The sequence below is a fragment of the Somniosus microcephalus genome, chromosome 8, assembly GCF_052327205.1.
Source record: "Somniosus microcephalus isolate GS21.2 chromosome 8, FLI_Smic_1.0, whole genome shotgun sequence".
In the NCBI taxonomy this organism is placed as follows: Eukaryota; Metazoa; Chordata; class Chondrichthyes; order Squaliformes; family Somniosidae; genus Somniosus; species Somniosus microcephalus.
The window spans coordinates 200,957,747-200,977,636 of NC_140994.1; the positions used below are offsets into that span (position 1 = coordinate 200,957,747).

At 45.9% G+C, this 19,890-nt stretch overlaps 1 protein-coding gene across 3 annotated transcripts in view; it reads right to left on the reverse strand.

Annotated features, from left to right (window-relative positions):
• The window catches only part of spock1 (SPARC (osteonectin), cwcv and kazal like domains proteoglycan 1), a 729,362-nt gene that overhangs the window by 510,230 nt on the left and 199,242 nt on the right, over window positions 1-19,890 (reverse strand). For all 3 annotated transcript variants that reach the window (XM_085995597.1, XM_085995596.1, XM_085995595.1), the window contains exon 3: window positions 11,396-11,441. In XM_085995597.1, the coding sequence (XP_085851723.1) occupies window positions 11,396-11,441 (46 nt within the window). The remainder of the gene's footprint in view (window positions 1-11,395; window positions 11,442-19,890) is intronic.

Here is a 19,890-nt window from a genome sequence, read left to right on the forward strand (position 1 = left end):
CGCTGTGCCTTGTGTGAACTGTGGGTAGTGTTAGCGCGGTGCGTTGTCTGAACTGTGGGGAATGTTAGTGCTGTGCGTTGTGTGAACTGTGGGAAGTGTTAGCGCTGCGCGTTGTGTGAACTGTGGGGTGTGTTAGCGCTGTGCATTCTCTGAACTGTGAGGAGTGTTAGCGTTGTGCGTTGTCTGAACTGTGGGGAGTGTTAGCACTGTGCGTTGTCTGAACTGTGGAGACTGTTAGCGCTGTGCGTGGTGTGAACTCTGGGGAGTCTTAGCGCTGTGCATTGTGAAAATGTGGGGAGTGTTAGCGCTGTGCATTGTGTGAACTGTGGGGAGTGTTAGCGCTGTGCATTGTCTGAACTGTGGGGAATGTTAGCGCTGTGCATTGTCCGAACTGTTGGGAGTGTTAGCGCTGTGCGTTGTGTGAACTGTGGGGAGTGTTAGCGCTGTGCGTTGTCTGAACTGTGGGGAGTGTTAGCACAGTGCGTTGTGTGAACTGTGGGGAGTGTTAGCGCTGTGAATTGTGTGAACTGTGGGGAGTGTTAGCACTGTGCATTGTGTGAACTGTGAGGAGTGTTAGCGCTGTGCGTTGTCTGTACTGTGGGTGGGGAGTGTTAGCGCTGTGCATTGTGTTAACGGTGGGGAGTGTTAGCTCTGTGCATTGTGTGAACTGTGGGTGGGGAGTGTTAGCGCTGTGCGTTGTGTGAACTGTGGGGAGTGTTAGCGCTGTGCATTCTGTGAACTGTGGGGAGTGTTAGCACTGTGCCTTCCGTCAACTGTGGGGAGTGTTAGCGCTGTGCATTGTCCGAAATGTGGGGAGTGTTAGCGCTGTGCATGTGTGAACTGTGGGGAGTGTTAGCGCTGTGCATTGTCTGAACTGTGGGGAGTGTTAGTGCTGTGCATCGTGTGAACTGTGGGGAGTGTTAGCGCTGTGCATTGTGTGAACTGTGGGGAGTGTTAGCGCTGTGCGTTGTGTGAACTGTGGGGAGTGTTAGCCCTGTGCGTTGTCTCAACTGTGGGGAGTGTTAGCGCTGTGCCTTGTGTGAACTGTGGGTAGTGTTAGCGCGGTGCGTTGTCTGAACTGTGGGGAATGTTAGTGCTGTGCGTTGTGTGAACTGTGGGGAGTGTTAGCGCTGTGCGTTGTCTGAACTGTGGGGAGTGTTAGCGTTGTGCATTGTGTGAAATGTGAGGAGTGTTAGCGCTGTGCGTTGTCTGAACTGTGGGTGGGGAGTGTTAGCGCTGTGCTTTCTATTAACTGTGGGGAGTGTTAGCGCTGTGCATTGTGTGAAATGTGGGTGGGGAGTGTTAGCGCTGTGTGTTGTGTGAACTGTGGGGAGTGTTAGCGCTGTGCATTCTGTTAACTGTGGGGAGTGTTAGCACTGTGCGTTGTGTCAACTGTGGGGAGTGTAGCGCTGTGCATTGTCTGAAATGTGGGGAGTGTTAGCGCTGTGCGTTGTGTGAACTGTGGGGCGTGTTAGCGCTGTGCATTGTCTGAACTGTGGGGAGTGTTAGCGCTGTGCATCGTGTGAAATGTGGGGAGTGTTAGCACTGTGCGTTGTCTGAACTGTGGGGAGTGCTAGCGCTGTGCACTGTCTGAAATGTGGGGAGTGTTAGCGCTGTGCGTTGTCTGAACTGTGGGGCGTGTTAGCGCTGTGCACTGTGTGAACAGTGGGGAGTGTTAGTGCTGTGCATTGTCTGAACTGTGGGGAGTGTTAGCGCTGTGCACTGTGTGAACTGTGGGGAGTGTTAGCGCTGTGCGTTGTGTGAACTGTGGGGCGTGCTAACGCTGTGCGTTGTGTGAACTGTGGGGAGTGCTAGCGCTGTGCGTTGTGTGAACTGTGGGGAGTGTTAGCGCTGTGCGTTTTGTGAACTGTGGGGAATGTTAGCGCTGTGCGTTGTCTAAACTGTTGGGAGTGTCAGCGCTGTGCATTGTGTGAACTTTGGAGAGTGTTAATGCTGTGCGTTGTGTGAACTGTGGGGAGTGTTAGCGCTGTGCACTGTGTGAACAGTGGGGAATGTTAGTGCTGTGCATTGTCTGAACTGTGGGGAGTGTTAGCGCTGTGCACTGTGTGAACTGTGTGGGGAGTGTTAGCGCTGTGCATTGTGTGAACTGTGGGGAGTGCTAATGCTGTGCGTTGTGTGAACTGTGGGGAGTGTTAGCGCTGTGCGTTGTGTGAACTGTGGGGAGTGTTAGCGCTGTGCATTGTGTGAACTGTGGGGAGTGTTAGCGCTGTGCATTGTGTGAACTGTGGGGAGCGTTAACGCTGTGCGTTGTGTGAACTGTGGGGAGTGTTAGCGCTGTGCGTTGTGTGAACTGTGGGGAGTGTCAGCGCTGTGCATTGTGTGAACTGTGGGGAGTGTTAGCGCTGTGCGTTGTCTGAACTGTGGGGAATGTTAGCGCTGTGCGTTGTCTGAACTGTTGGGAGTGTTAGCGCTGTGCATTGTGTGAACTGTGGGGAGTGTTAGCGCTGTGCGTTGTCTGAACTGTGGGGAGTGTTAGCGCAGTGCGTTGTGTGAACTGTGGGGAGTGTTAGCGCTGTGAATTGTGTGAACTGTGGGGAGTGTTAGCGTTGTGCATTGTGTGAAATGTGAGGAGTGTTAGCGCTGTGCGTTGTCTGAACTGTGGGTGGGGAGTGTTAGCGCTGTGCTTTCTATTAACTGTGGGGAGTGTTAGCGCTGTGCATTGTGTGAACTGTGGGTGGGGAGTGTTAGCGCTGTGTGTTGTGTGAACTGTGGGGAGTGTTAGCGCTGTGCATTCTGTTAACTGTGGGGAGTGTTAGCACTGTGCGTTGTGTCAACTGTGGGGAGTGTAGCGCTGTGCATTGTCTGAAATGTGGGGAGTGTTAGCGCTGTGCGTTGTGTGAACTGTGGGGCGTGTTAGCGCTGTGCATTGTCTGAACTGTGGGGAGTGTTAGCGCTGTGCATCGTGCGAAATGTGGGGAGTGTTAGCACTGTGCATTGTGTGAACTGTGGGGAGTGTTAGCGCTGTGCGTTGTCTGAACTGTGGGGAGTGCTAGCGCTGTGCACTGTCTGAAATGTGGGGAGTGTTAGCGCTGTGCATTGTCTGAACTGTGGGGCGTGTTAGCGCTGTGCACTGCGTGAACAGTGGGGAGTGTTAGTGCTGTGCATTGTCTGAACTGTGGGGAGTGTTAGCGCTGTGCACTGTGTGAACTGTGGGGAGTGTTAGCGCTGTGCGTTGTGTGAACTGTGGGGCGTGCTAACGCTGTGCATTGTGTGAACTGTGGGGAGTGTTAGCACTGTGCGTTGTGTGAACTGTGGGGAGTGTTAGCGCTGTGCGTTGTCTGAACTGTCGGGAAGGTTAGCGCTGGGCGTTGTGTGAACTGTGCGGAGTGTTAGCGCTGTGCACTGTGTGAACAGTGGGGAGTGTTAGTGCTGTGCATTGTCGGAACTGTGGGGAGTGTTAGCGCTGTGCACTGTGTGAACTGTGTGGGGAGTGTTAGCGCTGTGCGTTGTGTGAACTGTGGGGAGTGCTAACGCTGTGCGTTGTGTGAACTGTGGGGAGTGCTAGCGCTGTGCGTTGTGTGAACTGTGGGGAGTGTTAGCGCTGTGCATTGTGTGAACTGTGGGGAGTGTTAGCGCTGTGCATTGTGTGAACTGTGGGGAGCGTTAACGCTGTGCGTTGTGTGAACTGTGGGGAGTGTTAGCACTGTGCGTTGTCTGAACTGTGGGGAGTGTTAGCGCTGTGCGTTGTGTGAACTGTGGGGAGTGTTAGCGCTGTGCGTTGTCTGAACTGTGGGGAATGTTAGCGCTGTGCGTTGTCTGAACTGTTGGGAGTGTTAGCGCTGTGCGTTGTGTGAACTGTGGGGAGTGTTAGCGCTGTGCGTTGTCTGAACTGTGGGGAGTGTTAGCACAGTGCGTTGTGTGAACTGTGGGGAGTGTTAGCGCTGTGAATTGTGTGAACTGTGGGGAGTGTTAGCTCTGTGCATTGTGTGAACTGTGGGTGGGGAGTGTTAGCGCTGTGCGTTGTGTGAACTGTGGGGAGTGTTAGCGCTGTGCATTCTGTGAACTGTGGGGAGTGTTAGCACTGTGCGTTGCGTCAACTGTGGGGAGTGTTAGCGCTGTGCATTGTCTGAAATGTGGGGAGTGTTAGCGCTGTGCGTGTGTGAACTGTGGGGAGTGTTAGCGCTGTGCATTGTCTGAACTGTGGGGAGTGTTAGCGCTGTGCATCGTGTGAACTGTGGGGAGTGTTAGCGCTGTGCATTGTGTGAACTGTGGGGAGTGTTAGCGCTGTGCGTTGTGTGAACTGTGGGGAGTGTTAGCGCTGTGCGTTGTCTCAACTGTGGGGAGTGTTAGCGCTGTGCCTTATGTGAACTGTGGGTAGTGTTGGCGCGGTGCGTTGTCTGAACTGTGGGGAATGTTAGTGCTGTGTGTTGTGTGAACTGTGGGGAGTGTTAGCGCTGTGCGTTGTCTGAACTGTGGGGCGTGTTAGCGCTGTGCACTGTGTGACCTGTGGGGAGTGTTAGCGCTGTGCGTTGTGTGAACTGTGGGGCGTGCTAACACTGTGCGTTGTGTGAACTGTGGGGAGTGTTAGCGCTGTGCGTTGTGTGAACTGTGGGGAGTGTTAGCGCTGTGCGTTTTGTGAACTGTGGGGAGTGTTAGCGCTGTGCGTTGTCTGAACTGTGGGGAATGTTAGCGCTGTGCGTTGTCTGAACTGTTGGGAGTGTTAACGCTGTGCATTGTGTGAACTTTGGAGAGTGTTAATGCTGTGCGTTGTGTGAACTGTGGGGAGTGTTACCGCTGTGCGTTGTGTGAACTGTGGGGAGTGTTATCGCTGTGCACTGTCTGAACTGTGGGGAGTGTTAGCGCTGTGCGTTGTCTGAACTGTGGGGAGTGTTAGCGCTGTGCGTTGTGTGAACTGTGGGGAGTGTTAGCGCTGTGCGTTGTCTGAACTGTGGGGAATGTTAGCGCTGTGCGTTGTGTGAACTGTGGGGAGTGTTAGCGCTGTGCGTTGTCTGAACTGTGGGGAGTGTTAGCACAGTGCGTTGTGTGAACTGTGGGGAGTGTTAGAGCTGTGAATTGTGTGAACTGTGGGGAGTGTTAGCTTTGTGCATTGTGTGAACTGTGAGGAGTGTTAGCGCTGTGCGTTGTCTGAACTGTGGGTGGGGAGTGTTAGCGCTGTGCTTTGTATTAACTGTGGGGAGTGTTCGCGCTGTGCATTGTGTGAACTGTGGGTGGGGACTGTTAGCGCTGTGCGTTGTCTGAACTGTGGGGAGTGTTAGCGCTGTGCATTCTGTGAACTGTGGGGAGTGTTAGCACTGTGCGTTGTGTCAACTGTGGGGAGTGTTAGCGCTGTGCATTGTCTGAAATGTGGGGAGTGTTAGCGCTGTGCGTTGTGTGAACTGTGGGGCGTGTTAGCGCTGTGCATTGTCTGTACTGTGGGGAGTGTTAGCGCTGTGCATCGTGTGAACTGTGGGGAGTGTTAGCACTGTGCATTGTGTGAGCTGTGGGAAGTGTTAGCGCTGTGCGTTGTGTGAACTGTGGGAAGTGTTAGCGCTGTGCGTTGTCTGAACTGTGGGGAATGTTAGCTGTGCGTTGTCTGAACTGTTGGGAGTGTTAGAGCTGTGCGTTGTCTGAACTGGGGGAGTGTTAGCACAGTGCGTTGTGTGAACTGTGGGGAGTGTTAGCGCTGTGAATTGTGTGAGCTGTGGGGAGTGTTAGCGTTGTGCATTGTGTGAACTGTGAGGAGTGTTAGCGCTGTGCGTTGTCTGAACTGTGGGTGGGGAGTGTTAGCGCTGTGCTTTGTATTCACTGTGGGGAGTGTTAGCGCTGTGCATTGTGTGAACTGTGGGTGGGGAGTGTTAGCGCTGTGCGTTGTGTGAACTGTGGGGAGTGTTAGCGCTGTGCATTGTCTGAAATGTGGGGAGTGTTAGCGCTGTGCATTGTGTGAACTGTGGGGAGTGTTATCGCTGTGCATTGTCTGAACTGTGGGGAGTGTTAGCGCTGTGCATCGTGTGAACTGTGGGGAGTGTTAGCACTGTGCATTGTGTGAGCTGTGGGGAGTGTTAGCGCTGTGCATCGTGTGAACTGTGGGGAGTGTTAGCGCTGTGCATCGTGTGAACTGTGGGGAGTGTTAGCGCTGTGCGTTGTGTGAACTGTGGGGAGTGCTAGCGCTGTGCACTGTCTGAAAAGTGGTGAGTGTTAGCGCTGTGCGTTGTGTGAACTGTGGGAAGTGTTAGCGCTGTGCGTTGTCTGAACTGTGGGGAGTGTTAGCGCTGTGCGTTGTCTGAACTGTTGGGAGTGTTAACGCTGTGCATTGTGTGAACTTTGGAGAGTGTTAATGCTGTGCGTTGTGTGAACTGTGGGGAGTGTTATCGCTGTGCACTGTGTGAACAGTGGGGAGTGTTACTGCTGTGCATTGTCTGAACTGTGGGGAGTGTTAGCGCTGTGCACTGTGTGAACTGTGGGGAGTGTTAGCGCTGTGCATTGTGTGAACTGTGGGGAGTGCTAACGCTGTGCGTTGTGTGAACTGTGGGGAGTGTTAGCGCTGTGCATTGTGTGAACTGTGGGGAGTGTTAGCGCTGTGCATTGTGTGAACTGTGGGGAGCGTTAACGCTGTGCGTTGTGTGAACTGTGGGGAGTGTTAGCGCTGTGCGTTGTCTGAACTGTGGGGAGTGTTAGCGCTGTGCGTTGTGTGAACTGTGGGGAGTGTTAGCACTGTGCGTTGTCTGAACTGTGGGGAATGTTAGCGCTGTGCGTTGTGTGAACTGTGGGGAGTGTTAGCGCTGTGCGTTGTCTGAACTGTGGGGAGTGTTAGCACAGTGCGTTGTGTGAACTGTGGGGAGTGTTAGCGCTGTGAATTGTGTGAACTGTGGGGAGTGTTAGCGTTGTGCATTGTGTGAACTGTGAGGAGTGTTAGCGCTGTGCGTTGTCTGAACTGTGGGTGGGGAGTGTTAGCGCTGTGCTTTGTATTAACTGTGGGGAGTGTTCGCGCTGTGCATTGTGTGAACTGTGGGGAGTGTTAGCACTGTGCGTTGTGTCAACTGTGGGGAGTGTTAGCGCTGTGCATTGTCTGAAATGTGGGGAGTGTTAGCGCTGTGCGTTGTGTGAGCTGTGGGGCGTGTTAGCGCTGTGCATTGTCTGAACTGTGGGGAGTGTTAGCGCTGTGCATCGTGTGAACTGTGGGGAGTGTTAGCACTGTGCATTGTGTGAGCTGTGGGGAGTGTTAGCGCTGTGCGTTGTGTGAACTGTGGGGAGTGCTAGCGCTGTGCACTGTCTGAAAAGTGGTGAGTGTTAGCGCTGTGCGTTGTGTGAACTGTGGGAAGTGTTAGCGCTGTGCGTTGTCTGAACTGTGGGGAATGTTAGCTGTGCGTTGTCTGAACTGTTGGGAGTGTTAGAGCTGTGCGTTGTGTGAACTGTGGGGAGTGTTAGCGCTGTGCGTTGTCTGAACTGGGGGAGTGTTAGCACAGTGCGTTGTGTGAACTGTGGGGAGTGTTAGCGCTGTGAATTGTGTGAGCTGTGGGGAGTGTTAGCGTTGTGCATTGTGTGAACTGTGAGGAGTGTTGGCGCTGTGCGTTGTCTGAACTGTGGGTGGGGAGTGTTAGCGCTGTGCTTTGTATTAACTGTGGGGAGTGTTAGCGCTGTGCATTGTGTGAACTGTGGGTGGGGAGTGTTAGCGCTGTGTGTTGTGTGAACTGTGGGGAGTGTTCGCACTGTGCATTGTCTGAAATGTGGGGAGTGTTAGCGCTGTGCATTGTGTGAACTGTGGGGAGTGTTAGCGCTGTGCATTGTCTGAACTGTGGGGAGTGTTAGCGCTGTGCATCGTGTGAACTGTGGGGAGTGTTAGCGCTGTGCGTTGTGTGAGCTGTGGGGAGTGCTAGCGCTGTGCACTGTCTGAAAAGTGGTGAGTGTTAGCGCTGTGCGTTGTGTGAACTGTGGGAAGTGTTAGCGCTGTGCGTTGTCTGAACTGTGGGGAGTGTTAGCGCTGTGCGTTCTGTGAACTGTGGGGAGTGTTAGCACTGTGCGTTGTGTCAACTGTGGGGAGTGTTATTGCTGTGCGTTGTCTGAACTGTGGTGAGTGTTAGCGCTGTGCGAACTGTGGGGAACTTTAGCGCTGTGCATTGTCTGAAATCTGAGGGGTTATGCCTGCGGTGCCACTGTATGTTGGGAACTATCTCTGCATTGTCAAGAAAAGCTTGAAGGCCACCCTGCATGCCTCCTGACTGACTGCCACTGACTGGAGCAAATTACACATTCCAGGCAGATGTTATATGACTTATGTCTAATTACGTCTTCCACTTCCTATGTTGTCTGTGTACCTGCACACAAGAGCACAGGCATTGCCCACAGACTCATCTTTTGAGCAATATATTGATGGTAGTATAAGTATTATATAATATATAACTAATTGTATAATTGAGCCTGCGATACTGGTTTCTCACTGCTACAATTCCAGATGCATTTTCAAGTCAAATGATTTGTAAGTCCATACTTGCTGCACTGACCAGCTGATTGACTGAATTCAATAACAGCATTTTACTACTGACATCTTAGTCATGATATTAACAGAAAAATAATAAAATATTTTGGAGATCGTGGGGGTGATTTTGTCAATGGGGAGCTTTTGGAGCCGGGACTCCCACTTGTTGGGTTTCAGTCCCGCCTCCATCAACTCCTGGCCAATCCACGCTATTTTCCCTTGATTGACCTTGTTAAGCCCGCCCAGCGAGCTTAGCAGGTCAATTAAGGGAAAGCCGGTTGCAGAGAACGTCAACGTATGACGCTTCATCTGTCAATGAATTGTCATCGTTTGACAGCTCTGTGAAGCTGTCAGTGACATTCTCTGTAGCTTGATGAGGTCTTAAATTCAAGACCTCATCAAACCTCTTTCTTTTGCAGAAATGAGATGGTTGTTGCATTGGAGGATGCAACGGCCATCTGTCATCTCCAACACAGAGGTGCGAGACTCTCTGCATAAACACTGACTGAAGCCTGCAGGAAGAAACAAAGGTAAGTACACTTTAACTAACACTGCACTTACCTCAGATACTCACCTCTCCACTCTTGCACTCATACCACACTTTTTTATCCCCCCGACAACCCCCTACTCGCCTCGCTGACCTGGCAGGTTTCGGACCCTTTGGGAAACCCGCACTTGTGAGGGCAAAAAGGGGATAATCCTATTTTCTGCCTGTTAACGACCTATTAACAGGCAGTTAATAGGCTTTAATCCCTTCCCGCCTCCAAGGAGACAGGACCTGGCACGGGACGGCTACCCGCCTCCTGGGAAGATGGCATGGAGGCGGGTTGCGCACCTGCCCCCAGATTATGCCGTTTTCCCAGCAGTCCCGCCTCCATAGGGCTGGCACGATCGCGCCCCTTGTTCCAAAATAAAGTGCAATGTGACAATTTAAGCCTAAGCCTCAGTATTGTGAGGTCGCAGATAGAGCTACATAGTGGCAGATTTTTTTCCAGTTATTTGCCTCCTTGGACAAGTCATGGAGCAGAATTTGCAGCCGGTATGATGGCGTACTCAGAGTACGCTGTCATAACGCCTTTGAAATGGACAACAAGCAAGCACTAAATCCCAAACTTGTGATCTGCCAAGTTCCAACTTGACAGATCATCCGCACCGACATTGAAATCCTAATTGCTGGTGCAGAATTGGGCTAATTAAACACCAACTGCCCAGCAATTACGCATGAAAATTTTACAGGCGCAGGAGCCTGTTTGCACAGCGTAAGGGGACACCTGTCAATAAGAAATCTTCATCTGATGCTTTTTCGTTTAAATATATATGAAAAGGAATGTCAATACAGACGGGGGAGAATGAGACTGTTTGGAGATTTGAGAGTTTTGCAAATAAAAAAAAATACACTTCCCTTATTCCCCTCACTGTATCTTCAAGCGACCTTTCATGGTACAAAATACATAAAAACTTTTATCAACATTAGCTGCTATATTCTCCCTAGAAAATATCACAGTATCTAGTGGGGGAGAATGAGAGGCCTACTGTTTGTTGATTGGAGCTCCGCCCCACATGATCCCCCAGGTACGCTTATGCACACGGTGCACCCCTGGGATCCATGGGCCACTGCACTTTGCTCAACTCTGCAGCGTCTGACAGCAACTTTTTGTTTGGGACCTCGCAACAGACAAGTGCGCATTCCGTTTGGAGGTCGGTGGCATACGCCATACAATTTCAGGACCATAGATTTTTTCAAATCCAATATGTATTTTTCTCTTTCTCACACCGTTCTCTGCAAATCACAGCTGATTTTCTGTATCTCACATCTCTACAAATCTATCTAATTTGATGACAACAATCTGATTTCTTGGGTGGTGATGGAATGACAAACCGGGCATTTTCAGTAATGGGTGGGTGATCTGCTCCACTAGATTACTGCCCATGTGAGGAAGACAAAAATGTTCCCCCTCATCTCCAATATCCAACTGAACTGGAGTCACTTTTGTTGACATGCCTAAATAATTCCAATAAAAAGGTTGCTGCGATTGTGTCCAGCGCATGAAGTAAGTCAAGGCAAGTGAAAGGTTTGGATCGGCACCAAAGCAATTACACTTATCAGTAACATTAATAAGTGTTGATGCGCTAGGATTTGGTCAGGGTTTATCTTTCTCAAATAGTCACCTTGGAGAAAATACATCAAATTATTAAAGCAGAATCAAATCAACTGTCCACTCGAACTCCTCCACCTAAATTAGAGGAGCCCCTTTATTTTCTTCACTTAAAACAGATGAGTGAAGTTGTGTTTTGAGTCTTTCAACATTTTATAGCAGCTTGTACCATTATGTAACAGAGATCTAAAACATGGTTATTGAAGTAAAATTAATTTAAAAATCTATTATTTGCTGTAATTTTACTTATAACATCTTTCTGTATGCACTGACACACCACTTTGCAAATCCCAAACTCAAAAAAGCATATTATTGGCCTACTTTTACAATAATGATGTATCTTTGTAAATGTACACGTGGCCTATGGAGAAGTACATGATACTGATTCCGTACATTACACACACTGCCAAGGTCAAACAATGCTTGTGGAGCATTTCTGATTCACCAAACTCGATTTCACTGAATATTCTTCATACATAGTTCAAGGGATAAGAACTAAGATGTTTCAATTTTATCCCTTAGCTTCCACTCAGCAGAAATTCTAAAAAGTTTGAATTATGTTTGAACAGATAAAATTAAAAGCTTTAATGTTATTTAATATGAAAGACTCAGATTTGTTTTTGAAAATCATATACAAGGCCTCTCACGTTTCTGCGATTAGTAAACAGAATTCTTTTTAAAGCAATGATGGAACCTGCTCCATCTTTAGTTCTGTATAGACTGGTTATTTCAAAAGTTGTTTAACAATGGTACACATCTATCTATAGATATATTATAGCAGTTTTATGAGTCAAAGAAATCATACCTTGGTCAAATGGCTTGTTAGGATTCCAGCTTCTGAAATAATCATCCTAAAAGAATAAAGAGAAATGATAAAATCAACGTGTCCCCAATGCTTCCCTATCTTTAGATCTCTAGAGATAAAAGACAAACAGTACAAATGAGTGAAAAATATCAATGTTATGGCATAGTTAATTTCAAAATATCTATAGCTTGTACTTCAGCAATAGCCTCATAAAACAAGAGAGATGAACTTCCTTTAAAATTACATTTATATGTAAAAACCAAGTGCTCTCCAGCAGTATAACTTATTAAAAGCTATGGTCCACTGACCTCTTTGCATGAAACAAGTAAGGAGCTTCCAGATGGCAAAGCAGAATAACTACTTTCTTTTGTAAAAATGTTTTCACTATTGCACCTGGAGCTACTACAAATAAGAAGGGCTGGGTGCAGTTCACTGGCTACCATTCAAAGAATAGTACACAGTCCCAGAGGTCACAAAGCACATTGCAGAAAAAAAACAAGATACTCGACCAAGCAAAAGTGTATCTTTGTTGTCCTGAAAGGTACCTCTCTACATCTTTAAAAAAAAAAATAGAATATGAACTGTAGATATTGCAATACTTTTAGCGATCGTCCATAATTTCCAAAAGGAGAGCACAAAGCCACTCTGAGGAGGCAGCATCAAATGACACACGGAATAAAATGTACATGAAGGAGAATAATGAGCCATTTCACTTTTAAAACTGAACAGTTTGGAAGGGAGCGGGTGGGCAAAAGATGCCATTTAAACTTGGCGAAGTGTTTAACATGCGAAGTTGCAATGATCTGCCCTCACACCTCAGTATTGTGATCCTGTAGGAATGGTCAAATTCCTATCTAGAGATTGAGTTCGACGCAGGCAATCAATCAAAAAGGTTTTTAATATCAAACTAACGAGTTTAAACAGATTGATGCAAGAGAACTATGAATACAAGCCTTAACAGGTCGGAGGCTCCACGAGGACTGCCAGGGAGGTCCCGTGGATGGCGTCATGACGTCATCACGTTTTTCCCACGTTTGGGTGATCACGTGATTAGCGGCATGACATCATCGCGTTTGCCCGCGCTCTTAAAGGGACCGCGCACTGTACATGCAAACAGTATATACAATGGTGCATATTTAGTCTGTAGCTAACACATCGTTAAAGGGAATTATGTACAGTTGTTCAGAGTCCCTCAGTGGCTCTGCCACAATCCCACAATAATGGAGGGCCCACTTTCCCAGAATTCAGAGCAGCACAAGAACAAGTCAAGAAGATTGTGCCGTTCTATAGTCTGAGCATCTTTGATTCCAGTAGCAAAAATCCTGCTCATCCCACCTGCAATGGACTGTGCCACCAATATCCTAGCTTGACCGTCCAAAGCTTGTCCTGAACTGCTATGGAAGTTAGGCAATCCCACCATTCATAGCACAAGTGACAGCACTCCACTAACACTGCAGCACACATTCCAAGGAAAGAGCAAGGTACTGCTAATTGTTCAGTTGTCAACAGGCTTAAATGACACTCTCATCTGCACCACACCAAGTGACGAAGAATCCAAATGGCCAACAAACCAGTAAGCTTTTGTCTATCTTTCAAAATTTCCCAGGAGATCAGCAGCTGGTGAACAGAGCTTTGTGGTAGAGCTCTTCAGTACACAGGCACTGAATTCTGCTTACCTTTCCCCCCCACACAAGAGCAATGTGAGCAGGTAGTATAATCGTGGCTGAATACTTGCACCACTCTTAAAAATACACTCAATACTAGACTACTTGGTGCAACATAACGAAGGTATAAAAGGACTGAGTGGCATTCCAGCACCAATATGAAGAGCAGGACATATACAATGAGTATAACTATTAAAGGGGAGTTAAAAAAATATATTTCAAAACTTACAAGCGACATTCAATTCTTAAAAAGGTAATTTATACCAGTGCTTACAAACTCCTCAGGAGAATATTAAATTATCCTGTTTAAAAAAAAAATCTACTTGTTCACCAGGAAATCATGAAATAATGGCACAATCATATACTATAAAAGCAGTATCAAAAATCAAATAGATTTGAAGTTTAAAAAAGTACAAACCTCTACTTCCTGTGTAGGTAAGCAAAAAAACAAAGGAAAGAGAAAGTGTTACATCATTAAAACAAATACAGGTATTTAGAATTATAGAATGATACAGCACAGAAGGAGGCCATTCGGCCCATCTTGTCTGTGCCAGCTCTTTGAAAGTGTTATCCAATTAGTCGCACTCACCTGCTCTTTCCTCATAGCCCAGCAAATTTTACCTTTTCAAGTATTTATCCAGTTCCCTTTTGAAAATTATTATTGAATCTGCTTCCATCACCCTTTCAGGCAGTGCATTCCAGATCATAACAACTCGCTGCATAAATTTTTTTCTCATGTCACCTCTGGTTCTTTTACCAATTACATTAAATCTGTGTCCTCTGGTTACTAATCCTTCTGCCATTGGAAACAGTTTCTCCTTATTTACTCTATCAAAACCTTTCAAGATTTTGAACTCCTCTGTCAAATCTTCCCTTATCCTTCTCTGCTCTAAGGAGAACAACCCCAGTTTCTCTTGGTCTCTCCATGTAAAGGAAGTCTTTCATCCCTGGTACCATTCTAGTAAATCTCCTCTGCACCCTCTCAAAGGCCTTGACATCCTTCCTAAAGTGTGGTGCCCAGAATTGGCCATAATACCCCAGCTTGTGCCTAGCCAATCTTTTATAAAGGTTTAGCATAACTTCCTTGCTTTTGTACTCTATTTATAAAGCCAATGATACTGTATGCCTTCTTAACAGTCTTGTTAACAGTCTTCTCAACTTATCCTGCTACCTTCAAAGACTTGTGCACTTACACCCCCCAGGTCTCTCTGTTCCTGCACCCCGTTTAAAGTTGTACCATTTAGTTTATATTGCCTCTCCTCATTCTTCCTACCAGAATGAATCACTTCACATTTCACTGCGTTAAAAGTTTAGAAACGCTTTTAAAAATCCAGTTTTAAGGAATGATGGGCTTTAGTTTGGTATTGTTGGTGCTAGAATCAGCAACATTGTGATCGCAATTCTTAGAGTAGGAATCTTCTCACTTTGTCACAATTGCAAATTTAACATGAGTGGAGTGGGCTGAGAGAATGGGGGTTCAACACTCCCACCCTTCTGCACTTTGTCTCCATTTCCCAGGCACCATCTGGCACAACACCTCGTGTGACCAGCATCATTATCTGTCTATCTTGCCAGAAACAAGGGCAGGGGGAGGCAATGCCAGTTAAGCTGATGATAGCAGAACTATTCTGAAATAGAAGTTACAATAAAACATTTGTTTAAATTTGTCCTCAAGAAAGATAAAGCTACAGCAAACGTTTACTAGTTAAAACACATAGTTAAACAGTGAAATTTCAAGCAGGCGCACAGAATTAGACTCACCAAAATTATAGTAGTTGCTCACCATTAATAAAATAAACAGCCTTTTTACAAAGTATTTTACTTATTAACACAAAGAACAAAGAGAGGCAGTAAGTTTCCATTTCCTACTCTCCCACTGATTTTTCAGTAGATTTGAATGGGTAGGGGGTGGGTGTGTTCCATTGCTTCTTGTCCTCTTCTGTGTGCTTCCCCCCTCCCTCCCCATTTCCCAGGGGCCGGTTATTTCAGGGAAAAATGTGGGTGGGCTTATGTAAACATTACGTTCAGTGAGATAAATATGACCAGGGTCTCCCACCATTTGCATTGTTTCAACGATGGACACAAGGGTTGTCTATTTAGCCCAGGCTTCCAACATTCAACAGTAATCAGAAAGGGCAGTGAAATTTCCATGAGAGCTAGGACCCGTGCAAGCAGTCAGAATATGGCCTTGCATGGCGGAAGTCACAATTTTAAAAAGGATTGGTTTGCAGGCAGCATGGAGGCTACATTTATTTGGATGTTGCGGCAGGCCCCTGGAGGCCTGCTTTAAGAGTCAGCCCTCTTTCCTGTCCCCATGACTATAACCTGGTGTTGTGTGACTTCTTACATTTGTCCACCCCAGTCCAACTCCGGCATCTCCACACCAGGGATCAAGGAAGCCATTACTGTGGCAGATGAAACACCCAACAGCCCCACCCGCAGAAGATGCATCCCAATCATCAATGGAGGGTGCAGAAAGCCCATGGCTACAAAAAATATCTACAGGCAACTCAAGTTTATCACTCCAAACAAAAGCAGCACCAGTCACAGTAGCTAGGGATGTCAGAAATGTTGACTACAGTCCTAATAAAATATTAGCACACAGATACACGTCAGCTTTCCCATGTCCTGACCCACCAGTTTTGTTCGACTCTAACATCTCAAAAAGAAAGGAAAAAATGAATAAAAACGAACAACCAGAAAAACAATTTTTCCGCTTAGCTCAGGGAAACAAAATAAGATGAAAGAAACACATTAAGAAAAGGAAGAAAAGAGCACAATATTCAGCAAAAATAGAAACTGCAGAAACTGAGACAAAAAATTAAAAAACAGGAAGCAACAGAAGACAAATAAAAGGTATAACACAGGATAAGATAGATTTAAAAAAAGAAAAGTTAAATAACATAGGGAAGACAATATTATGTAAAGGGGAATCAATTAGTGGTCGGTTCAGACTATTCAGTTGCTGGGGCAATGTAGCATGGAGTTTGTATCATCACGCCCTTTTAGTGAGATACAAGCTTCAGTCCTTTATGTACCCTGTACTTGTCCATAACATCACAAACTCGTGCTTCAAATTAATGGATCACCAGTATTGATCTGATTATGTATTTGAATGTTATTCACATGTCTTGATGCAAATTGAGAATTGCTTTATTTAAAAAAAGGGAGGTCTGAAAGATACTTGTCCGTTAGAACACTATCCTTTCACCCGTGTGCTGGTTTCAAATCCAACCCAGACTAGCGAGATGGAAGGCTCTTGTCTGCTGGCTGTAAGGATCCTAATTAGGCATTTCATGTTTAATGCTTATGTAGTTTCCACTGTGGAAAAGCAACAGCTTGCAGAGGCTCCCTTACTTTTCATTTGGTGCATTACAACAGCGACTGCACTTCAAAAGTACTTCATTAGCTGTAAAGCACTTTGGGATGGCCTGAGGTCGTGAAAGACGCTACATAAATGCAAATTCTTTCTTTCTTTTCCTTTGTTTTGATGGTGCAATCGCAAATTTACGTTTTTGCTGAATTAGAATTCTGCTGCTGGTATAAGACAACTGTTTTTTGTAATATAAATATGGGAGCTAGCACACAGACATCACTCTCCACAACTGAACTACAGAAGGACTGAAGGTGAATGCATCTTGTGAAGTGGTTTTTAGCACTGGCCTGCAGCATGAAACCTTTACAAAATGATTAGTACGGGATTCTGTGACTTGAACTCATTAAGTTTTTAGCTAAGAATCAAGTGCTTGGCTACTTGAAGTGTTTGTCACCTTGTAATTTATTTATTTTAAAAAGAAAATTTGAGAACCAGGTTGTTTACGTGATTGCTCAATGCTGTTTTCATGTTGCCTGAAAAAATTTATTACATCAATTTTTAAAAGTTATTATTTTTTGAAGCATTGAAACTAGTTACAGCACGAGTTATGCTGCCCTTATAAATCTGCTATAGATTCAAGAGAGTTAAGCATTTTCATCACGCCAGTTTATTAAAAAATGTCCAAAGCTTTCCTACCAGCCTTGGAATCCCATCACTGCAGATCAGCACTCACTATTGTTGAAATATATTTATGCGTTGACCAGAAAATTAAACTCTCACACATGGCTGGCTTCTAAGCAAATGGAAAAAAAGCTTTTTCCTTCCACAGCTTTCTGTAAATTAAAACATTCCAATTTCAAATGAAATCAAAGTTTGTTGATCTTGTTCTGTCTAAGCTTCATAGAAAAGTGTTATCTTGCAAAGCTAAGAAATGAAAGTCATTAAAGAAATATGAAGAAAGATAATAGAGTCAATTAATTTGCAACATTAGTCAAAATCCAGATCTACCAACACTTCTAAATGGAACTTGAAAAATGTACAATATTTATAAATTGACCGTTATAGTTTGATACGTCTGTTCAGTATTTCAATAGTTAGTACTCAAAGATTATTACAACAGAATCTCAAGCTTACCATTTCATTCTAGTTCTCAAAACTGTGCAATTGTTTGAAAATAATTCAGAATTTATGATAACTACTGCCATCTTAAAGAGACCACTTTTCTATACCAGTTGGTTTGGAAAATCTTATAAGGTACACTTTGCATAATTCATTCAAATCTGATTGCTCTTGACTGTCCTTTCCAGTGGCCGATGGAAGGCAGAATGATGGTATTACAGCAGCCCATTATTAGAGAGCTAGAAAATATATATGTGACAAATTAGAAATTGTATAATTGCACTGTGAACAGATAATGTAGGTGAAAGAGACAGAGACACACACTTAACGCATGCATACACACACACACACAATGTGGGTTGTAATTTAAAGAATGCTCCCGCAGAAGACGATGAGGTCATTATTTGTTGTATAGTAGCTATGTATTTCCAAAACTACCGATGGGGAGAAGAGAGGCTGAGCAATATTGGGAAATGGATGAGGGGAGTGAAGAAAGATACAATAACAGGGAAAGGAAAGAGGAGTTGAGAAAGACATCTTTTCACAATGTGACCCAAAAGTTCTCCTTAAGAAACTTATAAAGCACAGCTATAGAAAATCCTTGAGCTTAGCAAATTAACTCATACTGCATTCAGTCCCTGTAAGGAAATATGAGGGGGAGATGCCTTTTAACACTTTGCATTCTGAAATGTAAACATGTTTTTTTAATGTAATTTGAGAAATACCGCCGACAGATATGAGAAAGTGATACTTACAGATCAGGATGATCCTCAAGTCACAATACCTTCAAAATAAACTTCAAAGTCAATTTTATTTAAAATAATTGCAACCCCAAAGAGGTAAGTTGGGTCAATTTGGAAACTAGGGCCTAGAAATTCTTCAGTGTAGCGCCGGCCTTTAAGGCCAGTTTTGTTGAAAAAAAGGCCGCCACCTCACTTCCGCCAACTTCAGGCACGGGACATGGCAGCTGCCATTTTGGTGAGGGCCACAGCTCTGCCATTGACAGTGCTGGCCTCTCAAATTTAAATAAGCAGATCGTGACGTCAATCGGCATGCAACGCATGATTTAACGCCACGACTGCTATTTTGGATGTTTTCGCACTCCAAAATGCCGTGTCCCGAACACGCACAGAAAAACGTTTGTGAAGCAGTGCCGCAGAGACGCTGTCAGCGCTTCTTAAGGAGACATGCACATCTTTCAGGTAAGTTTGGATTTCAGCATTTAGACTTTTTTTTATGTTACTGAAGTCGTGGCTTGGTGCAATACATTTAAAAAGTTATTAAAGTGTGCAAGGAATGCTACTGGAGGCTAGCAAGACCTCAGATGGTAAAGGAAGGCCTCGAGAAGACAGAAAATGCTGGAAATACTCAGCAGGTCAGGCAGCATCTGCGGAGAGAGAAACAGAGTTAACGTTTCAGGTTGAGATGCTGGCTGACCTGCTGAATATTTCCAGCATTTTCTGTTTTTATTTCAGATTTCCAGCATCTGCAGTATTTTGCCCCTGAGAAGACCATTTGCTCACAGTCCTGGGGTGCAGATAGAGATGAATCAGAGGCAGCAAAGGGGACAAGCTGCTCAGAGAGGGAAGAGGAAGAAGCAGAAGAGGAAAAAGCAGAAGGAAGGATGCAACCCAGACAGTCCCTTTCTGGCCAGGACATTCAGGATCGAATCATCCGCCTGCGGTACCAGTGACCACAACCCCAATTCCCCTTTCAACATTTGTCCCACACCTTACTTTCACTCTGTTACTGACCATCACAGTGTCCTCTTGGCCACAGTGCTGAAATAAAAGCCACCACAAAGCAAACTTTCCAATCCAACTTTATCCCTATATGCATCCAATAAGACATCAAGAAATCAACTAATCACCCTTGTGCATTCCCTTAATGACTGTCTTGTGTCTTTGCCTATCCTAGTGATGTCACGCAGTGCTACCCCAGTGGCTGCAGCATGAGTGGTGGAAGGCTGCTGACTTTCAGTGGGGGACAATGCACATGGCCTTGCAGGATGACCTCGAGGAGCTGGTGGCTGGGAGTTTCAAATCGAGTGACGTTGTTTCTTCTTCTTCTTCACTCTCCTCTCTCTTCTTGGTCAACCACCAACTGTTCTTGGTCAACCACCAACTGGGCAGGCTGCATTTCTTGGACTTCTAAAATGAGGAAGGCACAAGGGTAGAGTTGTGGTGAGATAAGGGCGGGAAAGCAAGAGCTGCATGCCTACACCATGCACACCTTGTAAATCAGAAGATATTGTGGGATGAGGGGGAAGTGGGATGTGAGAAAGAGGATAACATATGAGGATACCAGTATCTTGTATTCTTTCAGACCCGCCGCTGCCCAAGGGCTCAGCCATGCCCCTGCCAAGAATGGCCAGCACCGTATCCTCCATGGGGGTG